Genomic DNA, 25,018 nt, shown 5'->3' with positions numbered 1-25,018 from the left:
AGGGTTTAGTTTTTTTTTTTTTTTTTTAGCTTGGACCTATCTTGCTGCCTTTTGTAATGAAATATTATCCATCTATGGAAAGAAGAAAAAAAAAAAAAAAAGCCAAACATGTCGAAAAAGTGAAGCGCACGGCAATCAGTAGCGCGTATGTATAAATTAAAAAAAAAAAAAAAAAGAAGGAAAAATACGAAGGCCCAACTTTTAAAGAATAGAATGATGTTTGATGATTCTTTTCTCCTCCACTACTCTAACCGTTAACGTGCCTTACTTCTCCAAGCTTACAAGTACAATACATTGAAATAATAAATTAATCTCTTCCCTCTATTTTCCGTCGCCCATTAAAAAGCTTCCACCGCCCAAGGAAGGAAAGAAACAAACAAACACCAAACGGACAAAATCGTTATATCTTATTATTATTATTATTATTATTAAAACGACTACTAATAGAGAGAGAGAAAAAAAGAAAGTTCTGATTTTGTTCCTTTTCTTGCTTGCAAATCTCTTCATTTCCATTCTTCTTCTCAGAGAGACTCTCTCTCTCTCTCTCTCTCTCTATCTCTCTGTGGTTCTTCTCGTTTTTTACAATTTCAAGGTTCTTCTTCTTCTTCATTTCTTAGTGTTTGCGTTTATGAAGCGTAGTGTTTAGTGTGGTGGCTGTTTCTGCTGTGGGAAGTGTTGTTCTGCTGCTGTCTTCAATTTTCGACTGTCAATTTTTACCTTTTTTTTTATGGTTCTAGGGATTTGGATATGTTTCCTTCTGGCCAATTGTAACCGATTGAGCTACGAATTATGTGTTTTAGTGGTCAATGTTGTTGGATATTTGGAATAGTTAGGGTTTTTCTTTTATGATTTTGATTGGAAATTTTAATTTCATTTTCATTTTGTTTCTTTTGCAGGAGTTTGTGGCCAGTTATTGCCGATGCTGAATTGAGTAGAATGGAACACATAGTCTGGTCTGTTGTTGTTGTTGTTGATTGTCTTATGAGACCATAATGTTAGGATTTTAGTATATCAAATAATTCATTGTTGTATCTGCTGTTTCTGATTCAATTCAAAATGTGTTAAGCAATTGAAGTAGTTTTGTCTCCCTGTCCCCACACCCCTTGTTTTTGTTATGTTTGATTTTTTTTTTAACTCGATTGAAGAATAATAAAAGAGCAACAAAAAGAAGTTGTCCATTAGAATTGGATGGGTAATAAGCTGGGAAGGAGGAGACAAGTGGTTGATGAGAGGTATACAAAGCCACAAGGCCTCTATGTTCACAAAGATGTGGACCATAAGAAGTTAAGAAAGCTCATTCTTGAATCCAAGCTCGCACCATGTTATCCTGGGGATGATGATTTTTGCAATGATCACGAAGAATGCCCCATTTGCTTCTTGGTTTGTTTCTCTATCAATTTCTTTCTGTATTAGTTTCTATTCTATTTCTAAATGGTTTCTTGTTAATTGTGGAAAAGGAATCGGCTGCCTGAGATTCATTTTAACAGAATTGAAATTTGAATATTTGAGGTGTATGTGACAAATCCTTGCTATTTATTTTTGTCTCAGTATTACCCAAGTCTCAACCGATCACGATGTTGCATGAAGGGCATTTGTACAGGTAATTGGTCAATGAATTTTGCAAAGACATATTTTGTTGTTAATGTTTTGTATGCAATTGATTTTTCTTGGCACCAGAGTGTTTTCTGCAGATGAAAAATCCTAATTCAACTCGTCCTACTCAGTATCCTTACGTGCAAGATTTTGATGCTCAGTTGCATTTTTTTTTCCCAATTTGACTCCTTTTGGGATCCATGTTTTGTATTCTTGTCATGCTTTAACAATATCAGATGTCCTTTTTGCAAAACCTCAAATTATGCTGTGGAGTATCGAGGTGTGAAATCAAAAGAGGAAAAGGGCATGGAGCAAATTGTAAGATTTAATTAGCCTTTATGACCTGTAATTTCCTATACTGGGAACCCCTTCTTGATGTTTTCAGTGGTTGGGGTTGCATGTTATATACATATCTTGAAATTCTGCAGGAAGAACAACGTGTTATAGAAGCAAAAATTAGGATGCGGCAGCAGGAAATTCAGGATGAAGAAGAGAGAATGCAGAAAAGACTAGACTTAAGTTCTTCAAGTACCAGTGTTGCTCCAGGGGAGGTTGAATATGATTCTGCTGCTGGTATCCCCTCTTTGAAATTCTGGTTTTTCATTTTTATGTTCAATTTTTTATAATGCCGTGGGCATAACTTTTCTGCTTCTACTATTGTGAAGTTCAATCTCTTAGGTCTTCTGTGGAAAGTGAGGAAGTTGTTCCTTCTCAACACTCAATCAGACATGCTCCACATAATAGACTGAACAGGTATACCGTATTTTATTTTTCTGTTTTTCCTTTAATTCATACTTAAGGGAACAGGGTAAGGTTGTGATATATTTTTGTGTTTTCTATTTGGTCTTCAATTTAGCAAATAGTGTAGTTCTTTTTATGAAAAAAAATCAATAGGAAAATAGAAGGTTTTGGTATTCGTAATCTTCTTTGAAGACTGTAATTCCTTATGATGCCTTTTGCTATTGTATTTTTATCATAGAAGAAGAAGCAAGCAACTTTGGCAAATTAACCTCACAAATACATAATTATGGGAAGGTTTATGTAATTTGTGATTTTATAATTAAAAAGAAACTGTGCCACTATTGGATAGGTATTTAGTGGTATGTTTGTTGGATTGAATGATCTTAACTGCTGAACATTTGATCGTGCTGACCAAAAGTATTGCAGTGAATTTTATTTTGGCTTTAATTTGGTTATTTCCACTTGTTTACCTTTTTATTTTATATAGTGGTATATCCTTTTGATAGATAAAGTCATTTTTTTAATGCCATGGGAAATGTTTTCTAATTGCAACCACAAGGGTGCAGATTTGTTTCTTAAAGTAACTTCCTGCCAATTTGGTAATGTACTGTCTCCAAAGTTTCTTTGCAGGACCCCGTTTTGGTGGGACCATAATTTGGCAATGGCCTTTTATTGACAGAAGATGTTGATAAATGAATTATTAAAAACATATTGGTTACAAATACATTAAAAATGTTCTGTTTCTAAAATATGTAATGCACAAATGCACGCACATTCCCTGGTTTATTTGGTGTCCAATCATATGAATTTTTGATCAATGATTGATGGACCTGTTTTTCAGGCCCTTAAGTAACATACTCACATAACAAGGCTTTGAATTTTGTAGGTTGTTAGCATAATTAAATATTGTGAATTGGTATGATTTTTATTCTGTTGTTTTAATTATAATATATCAAATCTAAATGAAATTTGTAGGGATGATGAATTTGATCTAGATCTTGAAGACATTATGGTTATGGAGGCTATTTGGCTTTCTATTCAGGTAAATATTCTTGATTGATAGCACCTATGTACATGTGAGACTGGCTACAAAATTTGAGGCTTTGGATCTCGAAAATACAGTTTCAATTTAAAAGTCCCTGGTTTGCAAAAGTTGGCTAGATAGTGTCATCTTATCCTTGAATTCCTTGTATTATAGTTGTTGAATGAAAAACTTGATGGATAGGAATGTAAATGACCATCTGTAAAGAAAGATGTTAATATTATTCCTATTGTGGCATGCTAGAATCTGGTTGACACTTTGACATCCCATGATTATCCAAATGCTGAGATCACTTATATTCTTAATTTATATTTCTAGGTTCAGGTACATTACTTGATTTGCAATACTCTTTATTTTGGCTTGCCTCTATGTAATTTTGTAATATATTAGAGATTACTATCAGCTTAGATGCTGAATATGAAGGCTTAACTAAAAGCTTGTCTTTCATTTTGGTGGGTCTTGTTTATATGGGAACTTTATTTATTATAATATAATGGAAACATGGACTCTTAAGTTATGGTTTTCCTTTGTATAGGCATATAGCCTTATGGTATTTAAGGGAGACAATCTTGGCTTTATGCCTTTATTGAAAAATTAACATTCACATTTCCTTCCTTTTCATCTTTTCCGTCTTTCTTTTTGTTTGAGAATTTCATGTAATTTGTGGACAACACAAGGCCATACTATTTTGAGCATACTATATTATTTCAATAATGGCCTCCATATTACTCAAGAATGTACAATTGCAATTCTTGGCATTTACAAAGGTCTAAGAACTTGGTCTCTTGATATAGTGGTAGAGTTCATCGTATTAAGTTCTCAAATTTCATCTATGGAGGTCCGAGTAAATCCTGGTTTCTTGAGATAGGAGAAAAATTGCTTAGTATTAATTACTAAAGAACAATTCAAAAGCAACTTTTGTTTCATTCTACAAACTTAGCCGTTAGAAAAGAGAATGTTCAAGTTTAATGTTAGGATTTCAGATATTTCAATGCTTCATAATATAAAAGGAATGGCTGAAAAGATTCAATATATTTTGTATGACAAGTTGACAACAGTTTAAGTATGTTGGCTTGGTCATTCAAATATTTCAATACTTCATAATTAGAAAAGACAACAAACTCTTGGTGATAGGCTAATTTGCAAGTGCATGAAATCGCAACAAGTAACAAAGTGATAAGAAGTATTGTTCCTTCCAGGACTGAGATTAATTACTAAAAAAACACGCCAATTCCACTAATTTTTAGAGTACTGAAAAGTGATGAGCATTGAAATTAACTAAATTAAATTAAATTAACTCTAAGAAATCACAATAAATGCTATTATCAATGGAATAAAGCTCTAGGGTAACCTGATTTCACTTTCACTATTAATCAATTCTAATTATTTTGTTTAATAATCCAAATTTAATTATTAAATCAAGGATCAATAAAGCCTAGTATCCAATAATCTCTCCCAACTTATTTAACATATCAATTTATACCTGTAATCTATCTTTCAATGGTAAAACTGACATAAATTACTTCATTAAGATAAGTTTATCACACAAATCCCATAGGTTAACTTGTATTGCTTCCGCTCAAGATGTTAATGATTCCTATTATTTTCAACAGATTTATACCTTCCCTTCCAGTAGCAACATAAATCAAATCTTCCAAGTACCAACTATAGCACCCAAAAGCACTAGGAATAAATAATAGGAAATTGAATTAATGAATTAATACAAAAACCTGGATTGAAATAGGTTCAAGCTGCATCAAGTACCTAGGAAAATTTTTAGTTACTCATAATCTCAAAATCCAAACTCATTATTCTTGATTCAAAACCCAAACTCATTGTAAAATACTAGAATAAAAGATCTAAATCAAGATAAGGGAAGAAAAGAAAAACTTTGATCGACGAAACCAAGCCCAATCTCTTGAATCTTGAATCCTTCTCCCAAAGTAGCCAAACCCTTGAGTCTTGAGTAAATCTAGCCAAAATTGTGTTTCTTGGAGTGTCTAAGGTTGCCAAAGTCACTTCCTAGGTGTAAAAAGATGTATTTATATTAGAGGAGGCGTCTAGAATGGTGAGAGTTTAAGTTTGTTTCTAAATCCTATCAAAATAGGCAAGGGATCGTGCAAATCACCATCTGTACAGTCAGGCTGTGCACTTCACTGCCTCACTTGAAAGCTTAAATTTTTCTCAGCTATTTCGGTTCCACATGGCCTAGGCATGAACTTGGCCATTTTCCACTGCCTAGCCATGCACTCCACTGTCTAAATTGCTCCCCATTGTGCCAAAATGCTCCAATTATAACTTCAATTCCATAATTGAATGTCTATGGCACCTAAAACCATCAAACACAAAAAATCAGAGTGAAAACACAAGAAACACAATTAAGACTCAATTTAGCACTAAATATCAATAAAAGCACTATAAAAACCCAAAGAAAATTACACCAAATTTAATATAAAAATGCAACACATCACCTTGCGAAGCTAATAATGACTCCAATAATCTAAAGCTTGAACTTTTTATTGAATAAGACAATGGACGTCCCTTGTTGACTAAGAACAGCATCAACTCAACACTAAAAGCACTAATCAACCTCAAAACATTATGTTAAAATTGGGGAGGGCAGAACTGGAGCTTTAGTCATCTGTTCCTTGGTATGTTCAGAGTTATTATGTTGATTCTATCCAAGTGAACAATCCTTCTATTGAACAATCAATGATAGGGGCAATGGGCTGCTAGAATTCTCAATTATATTGAATTGGATCCACTCTGATTTTTATATTAGAAATAACATACCAGAATTTTAGGTTAGCATGACATGAAGCTTCTTCTCCTTTATGTTTGGAACACTATTCTCAAATGCTCCATATTCTAGTCAACCATTCTGCTGTAAATCAAAATATCATCAAAGTAAACAACAATATTATCCATAATCGTTTAAAGACATGTGACATGTATTGCTTAAAAGAATAAGAGCATTGGAGAGTTTGAATAGCATAACTAGTTGCTCATAAAGCTCATTTCTGGTTCTGAAGATACTCTTCCACTCATCTCCAAGTCTCACTCATATCTAGTGATATCCACAACAAATGTCAATTTTAGAGATTACTATTGCACCATGAAGTTGATCAAGAAGGTCGTCAAGTTGAGGAATGAGAGACCTGTAATTTATGGTGATCTTTTTTATTGCTTTACTATTAAAACACATGCACCAAAAACCATCATTTTTTGTATCAATAATGCTAGGACAACACAAGGACTTATCGCCGTACTCACTGGAAAGAAGTTCATTAACCTATCTTTTTATTCTCCATGCACCTTTGGACTGATTCTATGTGCTTGCCTTTTTAGGAAGAACTAAACTTGAAACTAAATCAATAGAATACTATTTATCTTCCAGGCTTTGTTTGGTCCACGAATTGGCATGGAACAAGATGGAAATGGGGTAACTGTTCCATGTGGATTAAATATTGTAGGTTTGATTCAGATTTTAAATAAGGAATAATTATTTAGTGTAGTAGCTATTCCACAATCCCAAATAATTTTTTATGTAAAATAGATGTCTTTCAAGATTTGACTTCTGTTCTTATCGTCTTGGTTGTAGACAGCTGATTAAGTTATTTTTGAATTGGACAAAAATGGTAATTCAGGAGAATGGCAGACAGAAAAATCCAGTTTATATCGATGCTACTTCATCTGAAAACTATGCTGTAGAAGGTCATTATGCATCGCAAGCAATGGCAACTGTGACTGGCTCATCATCCTCCCCTTCCGGGGGTCTTGCTAGTGCAATAGCTGCCCTTGCCGAGCGTCAGCAGATGGGTGGGGAATCTTTTGCTCATAATAATGGAAACATTTCAGCATGCAACATGCTTCCAGGCAGTAGTAGCTTTTACAACAGGCCAGATCAGGATGCAGAGAATTACCCCCCTGCACAGAGCTCCTGCAATATGTCAGCAGATTGCCGAATGGCCACTGGAAGAAATGATGGAGAATGGGCTGCAGATGAAGGATCAGATACTGCTGAAGGTGGGACTAGTTGCGGAAGCTCTGATACAGCAGAAGATGCTGGTGGAATTTCTGTTTTATTACCTCCGCCGCCACCGCCGCCACCGCCAGCGGACGAAATTGGGGAGCAATTTCAGAGTAACTCTGGACCCATTGTTCCTGAGAGTTTTGAGGAGCAGATGATGCTGGCCATGGCTGTTTCTCTTGCTGAGGCTCAAGCTATGACAGGTGGACCAGGAAGTGCGTGGCAATAGTTTCGAAGTGCGTGGCAACTGTTTTCAAGAGCAGGTTACCAATTCCAAACAAATGATGCCACTTACGGCTTTTCAGCTAGCTGAGTATTGAGCTAGGATGAGCGCACAATGTGCTACATGCAAGTGGCTAAGAGATCGAGGTAGTGATTACTCTTTCCTTTGCACTCTCTATCTCTCTATATACTTGTTGAAGGAAAATGGATTGTCTCAGTGGATGAAAGGTTGTTTGCTTATGACATTCATATTGAGACAGATTCTTTCTTTTCATAGTTCTATATAATTTTTTTAGAATGTTCAGAACTCTTAAGTTAGCAAAATCATTTTATGATGCTTTCTATAGTAATATCTGGCCTTAATCCATTGTAGGAGGATGAATTGGTATGAGCTGAATCATTACATTAACTTGTAGAGTATTGAAGGTCTTATCTATTTTTCTTATAATGGTTTCGTTGAATCTTTAATAACCAATGAATAGCCTATCCAGCTTATTAAGGTTGTAAAACAAACTTTTTCACCCCTTACCAATTGCATGGTATTGCCTCCTGGTGGAGTGTTGTGCTTTGGGGGGCTGTAAACAAGCTGAACTTCAATGTATTTATGACTTGTTCATCTTAACAGACTCTTGGGCTCGACTTGCATTGTGCAACTTTGTTTTGATTATGTTTGCTCAAATTCAATCATGTTTTGGCATTAATATTCATTGGATAGCTGTCTTGGCAAAGAGATTCATTATTATTGTATAATTTTTTTTTTGCCTTTGGTAGGTATGGCACCACCTTTCTTTTCATTTATTTTTTGTCATATGAATCGAATAGGCCTTTGCAGTGGCACCCTGTTAGTTACAGTTCTTGTTCTTAAATTATAAAATATGCCACATGGCATATGCTTTCAACCCTTATGTGAAAATCTTTGGTTTCTCTGTGTCTTGGTTTGTGGAAGGCCCTGGGATTTATATTTCCATAATTCAATTCCTATATGTGCTTTGACAGTTTGGCTAAACAGCATTCATACTTACGGAAGATGTATTTAAAATGGTAGAAATGCCAAAGATTAAGAGTATATAGTATTGTACGTAATGTTTTAATCTGTTCATGAGTTTGTTTGGCTTTTTTTTTTTCCTTGAACTTATTGGGAGTAAGTTTTTGAAGGTAGGTTAAGGTTTTTTTTAATATAATTAAGACATGAGGACTTGTTTAGGAGGGAGGTTTTATGAGGAAGGTAAGATTTTTGGGGGTCAGTTTTGAGAATATTTTTATATAAAAACCTCCAAAATCCTGAGTTTTGAGAAGTTTTTTATAAATTAAATATTAGTTATTATCAATTATTGCCTTCCCATAGCTAGTAAATCATCATTTACCTTACCTTCCTGCTCTCAAATAATGAATAAGAGTTTCAGTTAAGTTGTATCACTTACGGATTGTTACACTCTGTACATGTGTTTATTGTCTCAATATAAGCACAAGACTGATCATCAACCCTATCAATAAAGTGCCGTTTGGTGCTTTGGGCGCATAGAGAATTCGGTGAATCAAGAACTTGTCAGTGGAAAAAAGAAATTACTTGCATTTTTAAGGATTATTGTTTGATGTTCAGTCTCATTCATACGTGGGTTTTTTTAGGATTATTGTTTGAGTTATTATTGATAATTATAGTTTTAAAGATGTTTATTAAGAAATTTTAAATTTTCATTTTAATTTAATATTTTTTATTATAGAAATTTTAAAAAGGTAAATTATTTTTTTTTCTAATTTTATTTTCTGACAATCATAATTCTAAATGTAGATCAAGTCTTGTAAATTGCTGCTAGTGATTAATTGTTGAGGTGTTAGAAATTAAAAATATAAGAAATTCTTCTAGGTTCAACTATTTTTAGGGTTTTCTGATCAAGGAAATTAATATTTTATAATTTTCAAGAAAAAAAATTTTATGTGATTTCTAGCATTGTTATTGATAATAATAATAATAAAAATAATAATAATAATAAAGAAATTGTTATTTACTCTCTCTAATGTCATTATTTTTAAGTTTATTTCTCTATTTTTAGAAAGAAAATTATTTGATCGCTGTGATTTAATTTTGTTAATCAAATTTTGTTTTTTCAATGAAGAAAATCAAGTTGTAAAGAAGATACTCATAACGTCAAATTACCGTTCACGAGATTCTTTCATTATTAAATTGATAAAATTCGTTAAGTAATTTCAGTTGGCAATGTCAATTATTAATGGATGAGTTATAATTTTTTTTTTTTTTTTGGTAATTCATTTATAAAATGCAATTCAGAAAGGTATGCTGCAGTGTTTTATCTCCTTCCCACAAACAAGACAACCCAATTCTCCTTCGTTGCTATCCATCCATGGGACGTCGTAGTCGTGGTGATAAAGGAATTTGCAAAAACAACTCAAGCAATCAATCAAGAAACATGCTTTACAATAGAATAAAGATGAGTATTAAAAATTGAAAGAAAGAACGAAAGAAGTGGAAAGAGAAAAAGAAAGAGTTGACAACGAGAGTGATTGAGGAAGAAAAAAAAAAAAGCAAAATATGGTCATTTAAATTCTAATAAATTAAATAAGACATATAAGTCCTTAAATTATATTAATTTATGTTGTTAATAAATAAATAAAATAATTTAATAAAATCCCTAAAATAAATAAAATTTTATTAAATTAATAAATAATTAAATTAAAATGTATTTAAAAAATATGAAAAAACCCTTAACTTCAATCAAACACTGAAAATATCAACAGTTGTCGAAAATTATTACCTCTACTCCGTGGAAATGACCGAATGTTGGATAGGTTAAACTAAATACCAATGGACTTTCTAAGGGGAATCCTGGGTTGAGTGACGGTGAAGGTCTTATCAGAGATCATTTGGGTATTTGGCAGGTTGGCTTTGGAGTTAGATTGGGTGTGTGTAGTGCTAGGCAAGCTGAACTTCAAACTTTTTAGTTCATGGATTGGAGTCAGTTTGGAACTTGGATTATAGGGAAGTCCAGGTGGAAGTGAATTCGCAGGCTTCTTTATGCTTGGTTTCTGGCATCGTTTTCCGACCAGTGAAAGCAGAGTGTTAATGATTTAAGATTTAATCAGAGTAAAATCGGACCACAACATCAAGTCTCATATAATAATATTTTAGTTTTAATACAAATATCTCATCATATTCAATATAAATGTCCACAAGTCATATTCTACATCATAATTAATTAAAAATAAATAAATATAACATAATTATCCAAATAATTATGTTCAAAATAAGTCACCATAACATAACAATTTAAAAATTAAAGAAGAAATAAAGCATTTTCTATGGTTGAACATGGTTAAAGTCTTGGATGTTTCAACGCTACTTCAAATCCCAAATGGATGAAGACAATATTGCTCCTTTTCATTCCTTAAACTAGGACATGGCTGTTGAACATGGACATACCAAATCAGATTCTCGATGAGTAAAAGAAAAAGGAAATTAGAAGTTAAATTTCACCTATCAAATGGGTGTACCAAGTCAGAAATTAGAACACATTACACATACGTTATCTTTCCTCTTTGAACTTTATTTCTTGGACAATAACAAGTTCAAATTCCATCAACATTAAGACACAATCTTATAACTCTTCATTTTGCTATCAAGAACAACTATTCGCAATTGAGATTCGAGAATAAAAAATTGCCTAAAAGTGGAGGCGAAGGCAACGAGCAAAGTAGACAAAGCCCAAAGAAAGACTTGTTGAAAGATCGTCTTTTGAAAGTCAATCCAACAAAAAATGATGAAAGTCTTGAGAAAGGAGAGGGAGTTGCAATTTTAGAAAGAGAAGCTAGGGTATGGGTCATTTTTGAGAATGAGAGGAAAGGATAGAGCTCTGGGATTTAAGAATAAACAAAACCAAGTCATTTTTTGTTGAAATGACAAGAATGAAAGGAGTTATGAAAAACCCGCTTGAACCATTAAACCTGTGATGGATTCACCGGGTAGCCGGTAAGGTAAACGGGTATATACTGATTTTACTTCAAAAGGGTTTTAAGGGTGAACCAAACTGGAAAGAGGGCCTAGTTATTGGTTTTTACGATTGAACCGGTCGAGCTGGGCTGGGTCTGATAATCATGGTTTATGGCAATGACAACTCTAAGGCCCTGTTTGGTTCAATTTCATATCTGTCTTGTATCTATGTTCGTATCAATATATTTATGTTCATGTTCATATCTGTCTATGTATTTATATTCATGTCTATTTATGTGTCTATGTTTATGCTTGTATTTGTTTTTGTATCTATTTGTATCTGCATCTGTCTGTCTATCTATATTTGTGTTTTTGTCTTTTTTTTGTATTTGTCTATGTTTGTATTTATGTCTGTTTATCTATATCTATGTGTTTGTGTATGTTTGTCTACGTCTGTCTCTTCGTCTATCCACATTTATTTGTTGCTCTATTCGTATTCGTGTATTTATATTCATGTATATTTATGTGTCTATGTTTATGCTTGTATTTGTGTTTGTATCTATTTGTATCTGCATCTGTTTGTCTATCTATATTTGTGTTTTTGTCTTTTTTTTTTGTATTTGTCCATATTTGTATTTATGTATGTTTGTCTATATCTATGTGTTTGTGTATGTTTGTCTGCGTCTGTCTCTTCGTCTATCCACATTTATTTGTTGCTCTATCCGTATTCGTGTTTGTGCATATGTTTGTTTTTTTTATATCTTTTTTAATGTCTGTCAATGTATGTATTTATTTGTCTATGTACACGTGTATGCCTGTGTTTGTGTAAGTCTGTCTTTGTGTTTACATCTGTGTTTGTTTTTGTTTCTTTATGATTTTGTGTTTGTGTTTGTCTATGTTGTATCTGCGACTGTTTATGTCTATGTCTATTTGTGTGTCTGCCTGTATTTGTCATGTGGACAAAATGAGGTAAATGGCACAAAAAAAAGAGTAGAATGAGATCTAAATAAGAGACGATATTTTTGAAATATACAGGAACATTTTAGGAAATAAAACTAAAGGAATCTTTGATTCTGCATTTATTCCAAACATAATTTTATGAAATTCAATTCAAGCACATGCTTTAAGTTTCAACATACTAACCATGACAAATTCATTTACAAATGAATTTTACTTGGAATTCATTTTCAAGTGAATTTTGCATTTTGAATTCCAGCATGTCAAACGGAGTGTTAGGTAGTATTTAGTATAGATGAATTTCACAAAATTTGGTGGAATTCATTTGTAATTCTTATGGAATTTGGTTTAGTTATAACAAATTCCATGGAATTGGTTCAGATTTGCAAATGAATTTTTATTTAAAACAAACATCCAAATTTTAGAGTTACAAATTAATTTAATAAAATTTTGTGAAATTTATTTCTATTAAACATGACTAATTTTCCGTTTGCCAACTTGTTTTTTCAATATTAAAAGCTTACAAACTGAGCTTAGCATGTCTCTTTAACTCACTCTACCCTTGAGGCAAATCAAGTGATAGATTGGCTAATCTGGCTATGGATTTTGAGATGGGCATTCATATTTTACATGATCTTCCTAGTGCAATTTTTGAGCTCTTGGTTGCTAATTTGCATGGTGTTGTGTGGCCTAGTATTAGGAATGATAACAGGTCAGATATTTATAGGTACTCAACTTATTCGAATCCTAATATAATGGATTTAGTAGTATATAATTGGATTTGAGACGAATTTAGGTTTAAAGAATAACACCAATGTCGAGTTCGATTTCTAGAGTATTCGTTATCTAAACCTGTTTATATAATTAATTAATTAAATATAAAATATATTTTTTATAATAATATTTATAAATTTTTATATATTATATTTGAAATAAATCAATTTAAACATTTTATTAAATTTTAAAATATAAATTATTAATAATATTTTTTTAATTATTAATTAAAATATTTAAAATTAAATAGGTCAAATATTTTTCAAATAATAATAATTAGATTTTATACGAATCTGGATAGTTGAGTAGAAATTTTAATCAATTTAGGATGTATTTAAATATTGAAAATATTAATAGAATTCATATTCAAATAAGGTGTTTTTCGCGAATGCCTTATACATTATTATTTCAACCTAAAATCGTCCATCACATTTATTAAAGGTTTCTTTAGTGTGTCTATCTAAAAAATATGTTTAGTAAATTGTAATATAATGATATTAAAATTATTTAAGTTTTGAAATATATTTCTATTATTTTTTGTGACTTGAAATGTGGATATGTTTTCGTGAATTCGAATTATAATCCGACCCGAAAGTTTCTCGCTGCGACCCAATTAGGATAAAAAGTGAGATTTGTAGTGGTAGCGGAGGGCATGGGCCGATAAAGGGTGCGGGGGTAATGCCTCCACCGTATGGACCAGTATAAATATTGTAATCTTCTGCCATTTATAGTAAAATTATGAGATATTCAGGAAACACACTGAGGTTAGGATTTGAGAGTTCTGAGTGATTGTATCTTGCTCTTTTCATCATAGTGAAAATTTTTCTCTTGTCTTGCCATGGATGTAGACCTTATAGTTGAACCACATTAAATCTTGTGTTATTCTTCTTCTGTTTTCTATACTGTGTGATTGTTCGATATGTGTATGTGTCTTAGATTTGTGTGCCTATTATAACAATTTGGTATCAAAGCTTTGTGTGCAAAACCTAGAGTTTACAGATGGCGTCATCTTCAATGAAGTATGAGACAGAGAAGTTTGATGGTAGATCTTGTTTTAGTCTGTGGAAGATTAAAATCAAATCTTCCTTGATCCTACAAGGTCTATGGAAGGCAATTGAGGATAACTTTCCAGAAGGTATGAAAGAGGTGGAGAAGGTTGATCTGAAGGAGAGAGCCTTAAGTGTGATTTTCATGAGCATAACTAATCCTATGCAAGATTGCTGGTGAAAGCTTAACGTCTGCGGCATGGAAGAAATTGGAGGAGTTGTACTCTATAAAATCGCTGACCATCCACCTGTATCTGAAGAAAAGGCTTTACAATCTAAGAATGAGCGAAGGTACGCCTATTAAATAACATATGGATGAATTTAATTCAATCATTATGGACCCAAAGAACATTGATATTGATATTGATAGTGAGGGTTAGGCCCTTATTTTATTGTGTTATGTTCTTTGCCACCCCCCAATAAGACTTTTGTTGATACTCTGTTGTATAGAAAAGACAGTATTTCACTAGACGATGTTAGTAATTCTCTAAATTTGAAGGAGTTTAAAAAGAATTTTTAGATAATAGAGAAAGATTTGAAGGGAAAGGTTTAGTGAGTAGGGGAAGAACACATTTAAGGGAGGATTCTTCTAGCATGAAAAAATCTAAGGCCAGATCTAAGTGAAGAATGAAAAAGGCTAACTGTTTTGAGTGCAGAGAGCAAGGTCACTATAAGAGAGACTGTCCCAAGTTAAAAAATAAAAAGGGAAAGTAATCAGAAAGTTCTATGAATGTGGTTGATAGTTTATCGATATTGATGCTGATGACAGTGTTGGAGAAATTTTATCCGTGAGTTCAAATTATGGATAGAATTCCTGGATTTTTTATACTGCTGCTACTTATAACATGTGTTCACATAGAAACTAGTTTGCCATTTATAAACAGATGAGTGGTAAGGTGTTTCTGAGCAATGATTGTGCATTATCTGTGAAAGAAATTGGTAATATCAGATTGAGGCTGTTTGATGGTGCTGTCAGAACTATAGAGTGTTGGCATGTTTCAGGACTGAAGAGGAACCTGATTTCTCTTAGGAAACTTAACTTTCACGGATTCAGGTACCATACAAAGAATGAAGTTCTTAAAGTATGCAAGGGCTCTATGGTACTAATAAAGAGCAGTTTGATTTTAGGATTATATTTTCTTCAAGGTAGTATAGTTTGGGGAAGTTGCAAGAGCATCCGAAAGCAATAATCGAAATTAGACTCAATTGTGGCATCCGTCTTGGTCATATGACTGAAAGAGAGTTATCTCTATTGAGCAAGTGGGATTTATTGGATGGGAAGAAAACAAAATCTATGGACTTTTGTGAAAAATGTGTGTTTGGCAAAGAGAAGTTTGATAAAAAAAACAGTGCACAAGACCAAAGGAACAGTGGATTATATCTAATTAGATCTATGGGGTCCTAACAAAATCCCTTCCAAAAGTGGTGCCAGGTACTTCATGATTTTGATTGACGATTACTCTCGGATATTGTGGGTGTATTTTCTGAAAATAAAAGATGAGGCATTTCAATCTTTGTAAAGTGAAAGACGATGATTGAGAAGCAAACAGAAAAGAAGGTCAAGCGTCTTGGAACTAATAATAGGTTGGAATTTTGCAATCATGAGTTCGATGCATTCTGCGATAATGAAGGTATAGTGAGACACTACACTTGTGCAAGGATACTACAACAGAATGGTATTGCAGAACGTATGAATAGAATGCTTTGTGACAAAGAATGAAGCATGATCTCACATTTAGGATTGGAAAAAGATTTTTAGGTCAAGCAATTAATACAGCTTGTTTCTTAGTTAATAACTCTCCATCTACAGCTATTGAGTGTAAAACTCCTTTTGAGATCTGGTCCGGTTCACCTACTGATTACTCTCAGCTGAGAGTGTTTGGTTGCCTTGCTTGTGCTTATGTGAGGGATGGTAAGCATGATCCGAGGGCAAGAAAATGCATATTTCTAGGGTATGCATCTGGAGTAAAAGGCTACAGGTTGTGGTGCAATGATTCAAAGTCTCTAGGATTAATTATCAGCAGGGATGTGACATTTAATGAGTTTGCTTCATTGGATAGTCAGAGGGAGAAGTCAATAGCAGAATCAGATCATGGTATAAGAGAACAAGTGGAGCTTGACATTGATACTTCAGCAGTTTAGTCCAGTGATTCAGAGGATGAGGTGCAAGTTCCTGATCAACAAGAGAATGCACCTGAGCAAAAGTAATAGGAACCATATAGTATTGCAACTGGTAGAAAGAGAAGACAGATTAGACCCCTATAGAGATATGCATATGCAAATCTAGTTACGTTTGCCTTATTAGTTGTTAAGACAGTTGATGTGTATAAACCCAGCAATTGTAGAGAAGTTATTTCTTGTTTAGATGCAGATCAGTGGGTCAGTGCTATAGGTGAAGAAATTGAATCTCTTCACAAGAATCAGACTTGGGAGCTTGCAACATTGATAGACTGCAAATGGGTGTTCTAGAAAAAGGAATTCACTCTAGGGGTTGAAACACCTCGATACAAGGCACAGTTGATAGCAAAAGGCTTTACTCAGAGGAAGAGAATTGACTTTAATGAAGTGTTTTCTCCAGTTATGAAGCACAATTCTATCAGTGTCTTCTTTGCTATGGTTGCTCTTCATGATCTAAAGCTTGAGCAACTAGATGTGAAGACAATATTTTTGCATGGTGGACTGAAAGAGAAAATTTATATGAGTCAACCTGTGGGATTTGTCATTCTAGTTATGAAAAACCATGTTTGCTTGCTCAAGAAGTCTTTATATGGTCTGAAACAGTCTCCTAGATAGTGGTACAAAAGATTTGATACATTCATGGTTCGTAATGACTTTATTCGTAGTTCATATGATAGTTGTGTGTATCATAAGAAGCTTTCAAATGATTCCTTTATTTATTTACTATTGTATGTGGATGACATACTTATTGATGCTAAAAGCATGTCATAAATTAAAATTCTGAAAAAGCAGTTGAGTGATGAGTTTGAGATGAAGGATTTGGGTACTACAAAGAAGATATTGGGAATGGAAATTACCAGGGATAGAAGTGTTGGGAAGCTTTTCTTATCTCAGAAGGCCTATATTGAGAAAGTGCTTAGGTGTTTCAACATGAATAATACTAAGCCTGTGACTATTCCACTTGCTGCCCATTTCAAGTTCTCTGCAGACATGTCACCAAAAACAGATGAGGAGATGGAGCATATGTCCAATGTTCCTTATTCCAGTGCTGTTGGTAGCATCATGTATGCTATGGTTTGCACCTAACCTGACATTTCACATGCAGTTAGTGTTGTGAGTAGATACATGGCGTGTCTTGGAAAAGAGCATTGGCAGGTAGTGAAATGGATTTTAAGGTATTTGAAGGGTACTATAGATGTTGGTCTAACATTTGATAAGGCCAAGATGAGTCATTTAGTTGTTGGATATGTAGATTCAAATTTTGCAGGGGATTTTGATAAGAGCAGATCTTTGACAGGTTATTTGTTTACTCTCTCTAGAAGTGCTGGTAGCTAAAAGGCAATATTGTAAGCTATAATTGCTTTGTCTATCATAAAGGTTGAATATATGGCTTTAGCAGAGGTAGTAAAGGAAGCTTTATGGTTATAAAGTTTGGTGGGTGATCTTGGGTTGATACAAAATAAGCTAATAATGTTTTGTGATAGTCAGAGTGCAATACATCTCACAAAGAATCAGATGTACTATGAGTGAACTAAGTACATTGATGTTAGATATCACTTCATTTGGGACATTGTATCTCAGGGGATTGTAGTTGTGCATAAAATTTTTGCACACGATAATCCAGTAGATATGATGATCAAAGGAGTCCTAGTCAGCAAGTTTAGGCACTGCTTAGACTTAAGTGTTTATAGTGCTTACTAGTGCCCTTACAAGGGCATATAGCAAGACAGAGTATTTGTGGTTATTTTGTTAATGATGGAGAGAATTTAAGGTAAGGGGAAGAATTATTATTTTTTATGGCTTAAAATTTGGATATGTTTTCATGGATCCAAATTATGACCCGATCCAAAAACTTTTCGTTGCGACCCGATTGGGATAAAAAGTGAGATCTGTGGTGGTAGCAGAGGGCACGGGTAGATAAGAGGTGCGAGGGCAACGCCCCCGCGGTATGAACTAGTATAAATATTATAATATTTTATCATATACAATAGAGCTATGAGATATTCGAGAAACACTCTAGAGTTAGGGTTTAAAAGTTCTGAGTGATTGTATCTTGCTATTTTTATCATAATGAAACTTTTTCTCATGTCTTACTCTTAAACGTAAACCTTACAGTTGATCCACGTTAAATTCTGTAATATTATTATTCTTTATTTTATATTATATAATTATGTAATTTATGTGTACCTTAAATGATTTGCGTGTCTGTTATAATTATTTCATTTAATATTAAATATGATTTATTGTACATAAGAGATTATTATATATATATATATATATATATATATATATATATATATACACACACATGTTGTTGCTCATAATTACAAAAGATTCACTTTTTACATTTTTTTGAGAGATGGAGTGTGTATATAATATTCCAAATCCAACAACCGAATATCGAAAATCAGGCACCCAATTTTAATAGTTGGAAAACAAACGTTTGAATTTTTTAAAGCAGATAAAAAAAAAAGTTAAAAAACGAAAAATAAATATAATGGTTTGATTTCCCAGATTGAAACAGTATCTTATGCATAAATAGGGTTGTTGGTCCTCTAGCTAAAATTACCCTTTTGTCATCTTCTTCCTCCTTGTACACTTTTTTATTTTCTTCTGCACACTCTCTTGCCTGCTTTAATTCAAATCTTCTGACACTTTCTCTCAAGCTTTGTGCTTTTATTGTCTTTCAACAAGCTTTTATTTTGTGTCAAACACACTTACAAATGGGTATCTCATGGAATAATCTTCTCTAACGGAGATTTTCTCTCTCACAATCTGCGCTACAGCCTAACTCTTCATCAACTATCTATTAGTTGTGCAATTAGCTAGATACCCAGGTGAGTTTCTCCTTTTTTTTCTTCTTTTAATCTTCTTCTTAATGAAGAAATAAAAGTTTCTTGCTTTTCATCGTCATCATCTTCTTCTTTAGCATTGCCATGTGTTTGACTGTTTAGAAAAGAGACGTGAAAGAAAGAAAGAAGTGAACACTTGGAATCTCATGACTCTCTTCATTCTGAATCTAGCAACTGTTGTAAAATTTCCAGCTTTAGTCCAAGTTTCCCCCCTCTTTTGATTCTTTCTCCGCAGCCAAACGCATTCTTTTAGTCTTTCTTTGTTTTGCATTTGTTAGACGGAAATTTGGTCTGAACATTTAACATTTCAGATCTATCTATTTTCTTTCGTCTTCTATTATTTTACATTTTGAAAACAGAGTTCTCTTTTCCCACACGAGCAAGCGCGTGGTGGCTCGTGCGTGGTATGCTCATTTTACTGGTGTTTAAAAACATTCCACTGTCACTTTTTCACGTCTGCTCTTCTACGACAGCTCTTCACTTGTCAGTAAAAGCTTGATTGAAATGACACAAGTGCCCTTGCAACATCTCTTTGAAATTTAAGATCAAGTGTCTTTAGCCTCTGAAACTTAAAGGGGCACAATGATGCATGTTTTGAATTTTTTTTTTTTTTAATTTTTAACTGAGTTTAGAGGGACTGATATGAGTTAAAAATCAATGATATGAGTTGGTGTTTTATGTACAATTATTGAGTAGAGTTGACAGTAAACATCTGCTCCAATGGTAGGGTCTGAAAGTTGGAAGGTGAGTTAATAGTTGTCTGAAGTGGTCATGTAGTTGGCCAGAATGAACCCATATGGATGACAGATGGGACTGTCAATTCCACATCTCTGAAGGGTTGCATTTGCATGTAGCTCATTAGTGACATGCATCAACATTGCATGCACCAGGAAAAAAGATGTGCAAATCTTTGGAGGTGGGGGGTTGAAATCATGGCAATTTTGTTTTTACTACTTCACATTTGACAAAGTTTTCATATTTATAGATTAGAAAGCTCTGGAGGCATTTGGGAAATGTAATGCAAATCTAGTTTGATTGCTGTTTTAAATATATATTGTTTGGGTAATCTTCAATCGCTTGGAATGCTATCTAAATCCATGAAAATGAGCAATTTTAAAATGACAAGGTTTTGCAAAAGTTTGCCTTTTAGAGTGTGTGTGTGTGTAGGTTTTCATAATCCTTCTGTAAAAGCCATAATCTTGGCGATATGCATGTTTTCACAAAACATGGTACACAATTTATTAATGGGAAATTTATAATTTGGTCTTTGGGTTTTGCCTTATATTACACTTTAGTCCTGAAATCTAGGAAATTAATTATTTAGTCCCTGGATTTTGCACTACATTACACTTTAGTCTCAGAATTTTGATAACTGAATTATTTAGTCCATTTAATTTTAATATATAAAACAATTTAATTTCAGTAATTTTAATATTTACAACAATTTCATCTATTGACAGAAGAACTAAATTTTTCAATATATTAAAATTATATAGACTAAAGCATGATATAGTGCGAAATCTAGGGACTAAATAATTAATTTTTCAAAATCTAGGGATTAAAGTGTAATATAGTTCAAAACTCTGAGACCAAATTGTAAATTTCCCTTTATTAATTGTTTCCTAGCTTTATATTTCTCAACTTGTTATGTCAGATTTTGAATGTGATGGTTCTGTTTTTGTATGAATTGAACACATGACAGATCCATGCCAAATGAATATTGTAGGATATGCATGGAATTCCTGTTTTCTTCATTTTATTTTTCATCAAACTGCAAACATGGATTGCAAATCTTACAAAAGTTGGCTTCTTTTGCTTTACCTTCTCTGTCTCTCACTATCTAACTTCAATGAAGAGCAAGTAATGTTCTATTTGATTTCATAAGTTGAAACATATGCTTTAGCTTTTACATGTAACTAGAAGCCAAAGTTACTTGATGTTCTCTACCAAGTGCTTGGCATTGGTATTGCAGACAAGAACACTAGGCTGGGATATCAAAGAATTAATTATGGATTTTATCTTTCATTTTTTTTTTTTTACAATTTCATTATATTGATATTTTATTTATGAGCTTCACCCTAACTCTTTTTTTTTTCTTCCCTTTATCTTTTTGCATTATTTTCCCTTTCGTTTATCTATTAGATTCTTCAGAGAACAATTCTCTATACATTCCTTGCAGTTCTTCAACTAATATTCCTTAAGCTGATCAAATGCCAAGATCAAGGTAAGTAAACCCAATTTGTCACCAATATGTAGTTCTCGTATACTTGTGAATTGTGTTGTCTTTTGATTTTTTTTCATTTGTATTTCTCCTAGTGCAAAGTTTAGCAAATATATAAGCATGTTGACTACTGGTATTAAAGATGCGTATATGGACTTCCTGATTGGTGAAGGTTATGCCTAATTCTGCAGCATTTACTGTGCGCAAGAGTTGGATTATGCCTTGTTTTATTTGTGCATGCTGTTTTGTTATTCTCTTGCACTTGTGTTGAGCATGAAATGAAATCAGACATGAGATACTTGTCTATGCAACAAAGTTAGATGCGGCTGCCTGATTTTATGGCATGCACGTGCATGCTTTAATGGGGGTTTCACAAAGATTAAGATATTTGTTTCATCATTCATCACTTACAGGCTCATTCTGCTCTCTATTTATTATTTAATCTGGAATCCATTAATTTACAGAAGATCTGTATGTGTCAAATTATGAGAAATGTTGTGTGATTATGTGACTGGAAGTAAGTCATGCATTTCTTTTGTTTGCACAATTTAATGTCTACCATCTTGTGATTTTGTGATGAACAGGGGTTCAGAAATGCCTCAAAGGCAGTCGCCTCGAGGTCCACATCCACTTAGGACATCCAGCTCTGAGTCAGATCCACAGCATAATCGACTAATTACTGAGCGAAGTCCCAAGCTGGGAGACCGTCGCTCCCCTCGAGGTTCGCATCCTGACTCACTGAACCAAAAGAAACTAGGCACCCATATTGCAGATTTAGAATCTCAACTTGGCCAAGCACAGGAAGAGCTGAAGATTTTGAAAGGACAGTTGGCTTCTGCTGAAGCTGCAAAGCAAGAAGCTCAACAAGAATTGGAGAAGAATACAAAGAAACCAGCTATTCTGGAGCCTGAGGAAATTCAAGAAAAGCATCCTCCAACTGAAATTCAGGATCTTGAAAAGGCAGAGAACAACATTGTGGACAAAGTATCTGATGAAAACCAGCAGGAAACTGATGTTTTTGAAGTTCCAGTAGAAAAAGAGGCTGTGGAGGCCAAGGCTGAACCTGGCCACCTGATTGATCAGGTAGAAAAAGGAAACTGGACAACTAAAATGACAACTGAACCACTAGCAATTTCAGAGCCAGAAAAGCCATCATTCCATGACTTGACTTTAAAGGATGATGAGATAAACATGCTAAAAGCCAAGTTAGAAAAGAAAGAAAATGAATTGGAGGCGTTCGGAAAAGAGAATGAGAATTTGAAGAATCTACTGAATGAAGCAACCTCAAACATTTCATCTGCTAAAGCTAAGGAAGACAAGATGTCCACAAGGTTAAGCCAACTGGGAGAAGAGCTGGAAAAAAGCCAAGCAAGTGCAGCTCATTTAAAGGATAAGCTGAATCTGCAGAAGGAGCCAAGGAAGCCTTGGAAGCTGAAATAAGGAAAATGAGGGTGCAGACAGAGCAATGGAGAAAAGCAGCAGATGCAGCAGCAGCAGTACTCGCTGGGGCAGTGGAGATGAACGGTAGGATTACCGAGAGGTGTGGCTCCATGGATAAGCACTTTGGTGGTGTATTCGTAACACCAGGTGGTGGTGGGTACACTAGTTTTGTGGGATCACCAGGAATGTCTGATGACTATGATGATGGTTTTGGAAGTGGAAAAAAGAAGGCCTCTGGCATTAAAATGTTTGGAGACTTGTGGAAGAAGAAGAGCCAGAAATGAAGATATGATACAACCTCTTGTTGGTATCTATGTTATGTAGGCATATTCAAGTATTTTGCACTGTTTATGTAATGTATGTAAGCTCATGTTAAATTCATCATGAAACCTTTTCAGGGATGATCTTAATATATATTCTACTTTGATTTATGGGTGAGGAATTGGAAATTAGGTGGGAAACAAAATTAAAATCTGATTTTAAATTGGGAAATCAGTAAGGGAAGAAAAAGGGGTTGAATGATAAGTTGGATTGATTTCAGATCAAGCTTCTTGCATTCTGATTGAATAAGTCCAATATAGGGTAAATTAGTGTAAACTCCATAAGTGTATAAACAGCACACACTTTTGTACTTTAGTCCTTTGTTCTTAAAATCAAATTAAAGGATCCTTAATGTTTGATTCAAACGTTTTAATCTTTCAGTCAATTAAGAAAAATAATTATGAAAAAAAAAAATCTTTCTTAAGTACAAAATGCGTAGGGTAAGCTTAATTGAAACACTACTTAGGGTGGCAATCCGGTGAATTATATTGATTCGGATGTATATATGTTAGTTGAGTAATAGGCTACAAAGCATTTTTCTTTTCCAAGTTTTTCAAACAAATGGAGTGCAGGCGTATGAGAAGATTTGTTCTTCTATTGGAGAGTTCAAAGCTTTTGTCTTTACAGTAGATTTATTAGCTTTGATAGTGGCTTTTTTGAGCAAAGATACATAAAATTATTGAATGTTTAATATTTACTAGAAATTTTAGCCAATTAAAAACGTAATTTAAATTTAAAATTTAAGCAATGGAGTGCAACTTAAATAGAAAAACTTTAAATAAAAAGAAACCTATTCTTATTAAATAAACTTTGTGGATAAAAATGTAAAATTTTGAAAAATATACTGTTTAATCCATGTCTTTTGCTTCCATTAAACTGTTTAATCTTTTCGTCTGTTTTTTTGTTTGTTAGTATTAATAAATTACTATTTAGTTCTTATATTTTAGTGAATCTAATTAGTTATTTTGTATATTTTTAAAAAACATATTAGTTAGTCTCTGTAATCTGATTCAGTTAACTATTTAGTTCTATAATTATTTTTTATACCTAAACTATCCTAATCATATTTTTTTTTATTTCTTTCTTATCCTTTCTTATTTTTCTCTTCATCATTTTTTTGTCTCTACATACACACTTTTTTCCCCTCATTTTCTCTTTATTTTCATATGTGGATAGAAATTGTACAAATTATTTTTACAAAAACGTAATCAATTTCTTTAAATTCTAAATAATAAAAGAAAATTATTTCTTAGTAAAAAAAATATAAAAATGTTGTCCAAAGAAATAGAATTTTAAAAAAAATGTGAATTCAGATTTACTTTCCATATAGTAAAATTTCTATTTTTATTCAAGAATATATTTATTAAAATATATAGAACAATTAATTAGTTTCACTAAAATAAAAAAAAACTAAATAGTTGTGTGTTTTACAAAAAAATCAACTAATTAGTTTCCTTAAAATAGAAGAATTAAATAATAGTTTAAATAGTACAAATAACAAAAAATTTGACAATGAAATTAAATAATTTAATGAAAATAAAATATATAAATTAATTAATATAATTTTTAAAATATAAAAATTAAATAATTAATTTCATTAAAATATAAAAATTTAATAATAATGTTTCCTTAATATAACTACACTTACGTATAAATAA

General features: G+C 32.9%; 1 protein-coding gene and 1 pseudogene across 2 annotated transcripts; both read left to right on the top strand.

The window, feature by feature from the left end:
- Positions 1–447: 447 nt before the first annotated feature.
- On the top strand, positions 448–7,978 carry LOC131177600 (E3 ubiquitin-protein ligase DA2L-like). Of its 2 annotated transcripts, XM_058142651.1 has the most exons (10): positions 448–592; positions 897–953; positions 1,146–1,380; positions 1,549–1,600; positions 1,678–1,723; positions 1,830–1,911; positions 2,022–2,166; positions 2,259–2,346; positions 3,310–3,376; positions 7,024–7,978. In XM_058142651.1, the coding sequence occupies exons 3-10, from the start codon at positions 1,189–1,191 to the stop codon at positions 7,633–7,635; spliced, it is 1,284 nt and encodes a 427-aa protein (XP_057998634.1). In that variant the 5' UTR covers positions 448–592; positions 897–953; positions 1,146–1,188; the 3' UTR covers positions 7,636–7,978. The 2 variants fall into 2 exon arrangements, with proteins under 2 accessions (XP_057998634.1, XP_057998635.1); XM_058142652.1 differs by lacking the exons at positions 448–592; positions 897–953 and having other exon boundaries at positions 1,102–1,380.
- Positions 7,979–19,036: 11,058 nt separating this feature from the next.
- On the top strand, positions 19,037–23,470 carry LOC131177604 (interactor of constitutive active ROPs 1-like; annotated as a pseudogene).
- The last annotated feature ends 1,548 nt before the right edge of the window (positions 23,471–25,018 follow it).

Source organism: Hevea brasiliensis, unplaced genomic scaffold (assembly GCF_030052815.1).
Source record: "Hevea brasiliensis isolate MT/VB/25A 57/8 unplaced genomic scaffold, ASM3005281v1 Scaf62, whole genome shotgun sequence".
Classification (NCBI taxonomy): Eukaryota; Viridiplantae; Streptophyta; class Magnoliopsida; order Malpighiales; family Euphorbiaceae; genus Hevea; species Hevea brasiliensis.
The sequence above is the reverse complement of the archived record's forward strand: the minus strand, read 5'-3'. Positions and strand labels throughout refer to the sequence as shown.

What these genes read in the sequence shown, in the direction of transcription:
- LOC131177600 (XM_058142651.1), top strand. Translation starts at nt 1,189, where the DNA reads ATGGGTAATAAGCTGGGAAGGAGGAGACAAGTGGTTGATGAGAGGTAT. An exon ending in CATGAAGGGCATTTGTACAG is followed by an intron (nt 1,601 to 1,677) that starts GTAATTGGTCAA and finishes TCTTGGCACCAG; the next exon opens with AGTGTTTTCTGCAGATGAAA. An exon ending in AAAAGGGCATGGAGCAAATT is followed by an intron (nt 1,912 to 2,021) that starts GTAAGATTTAAT and finishes GAAATTCTGCAG; the next exon opens with GAAGAACAACGTGTTATAGA.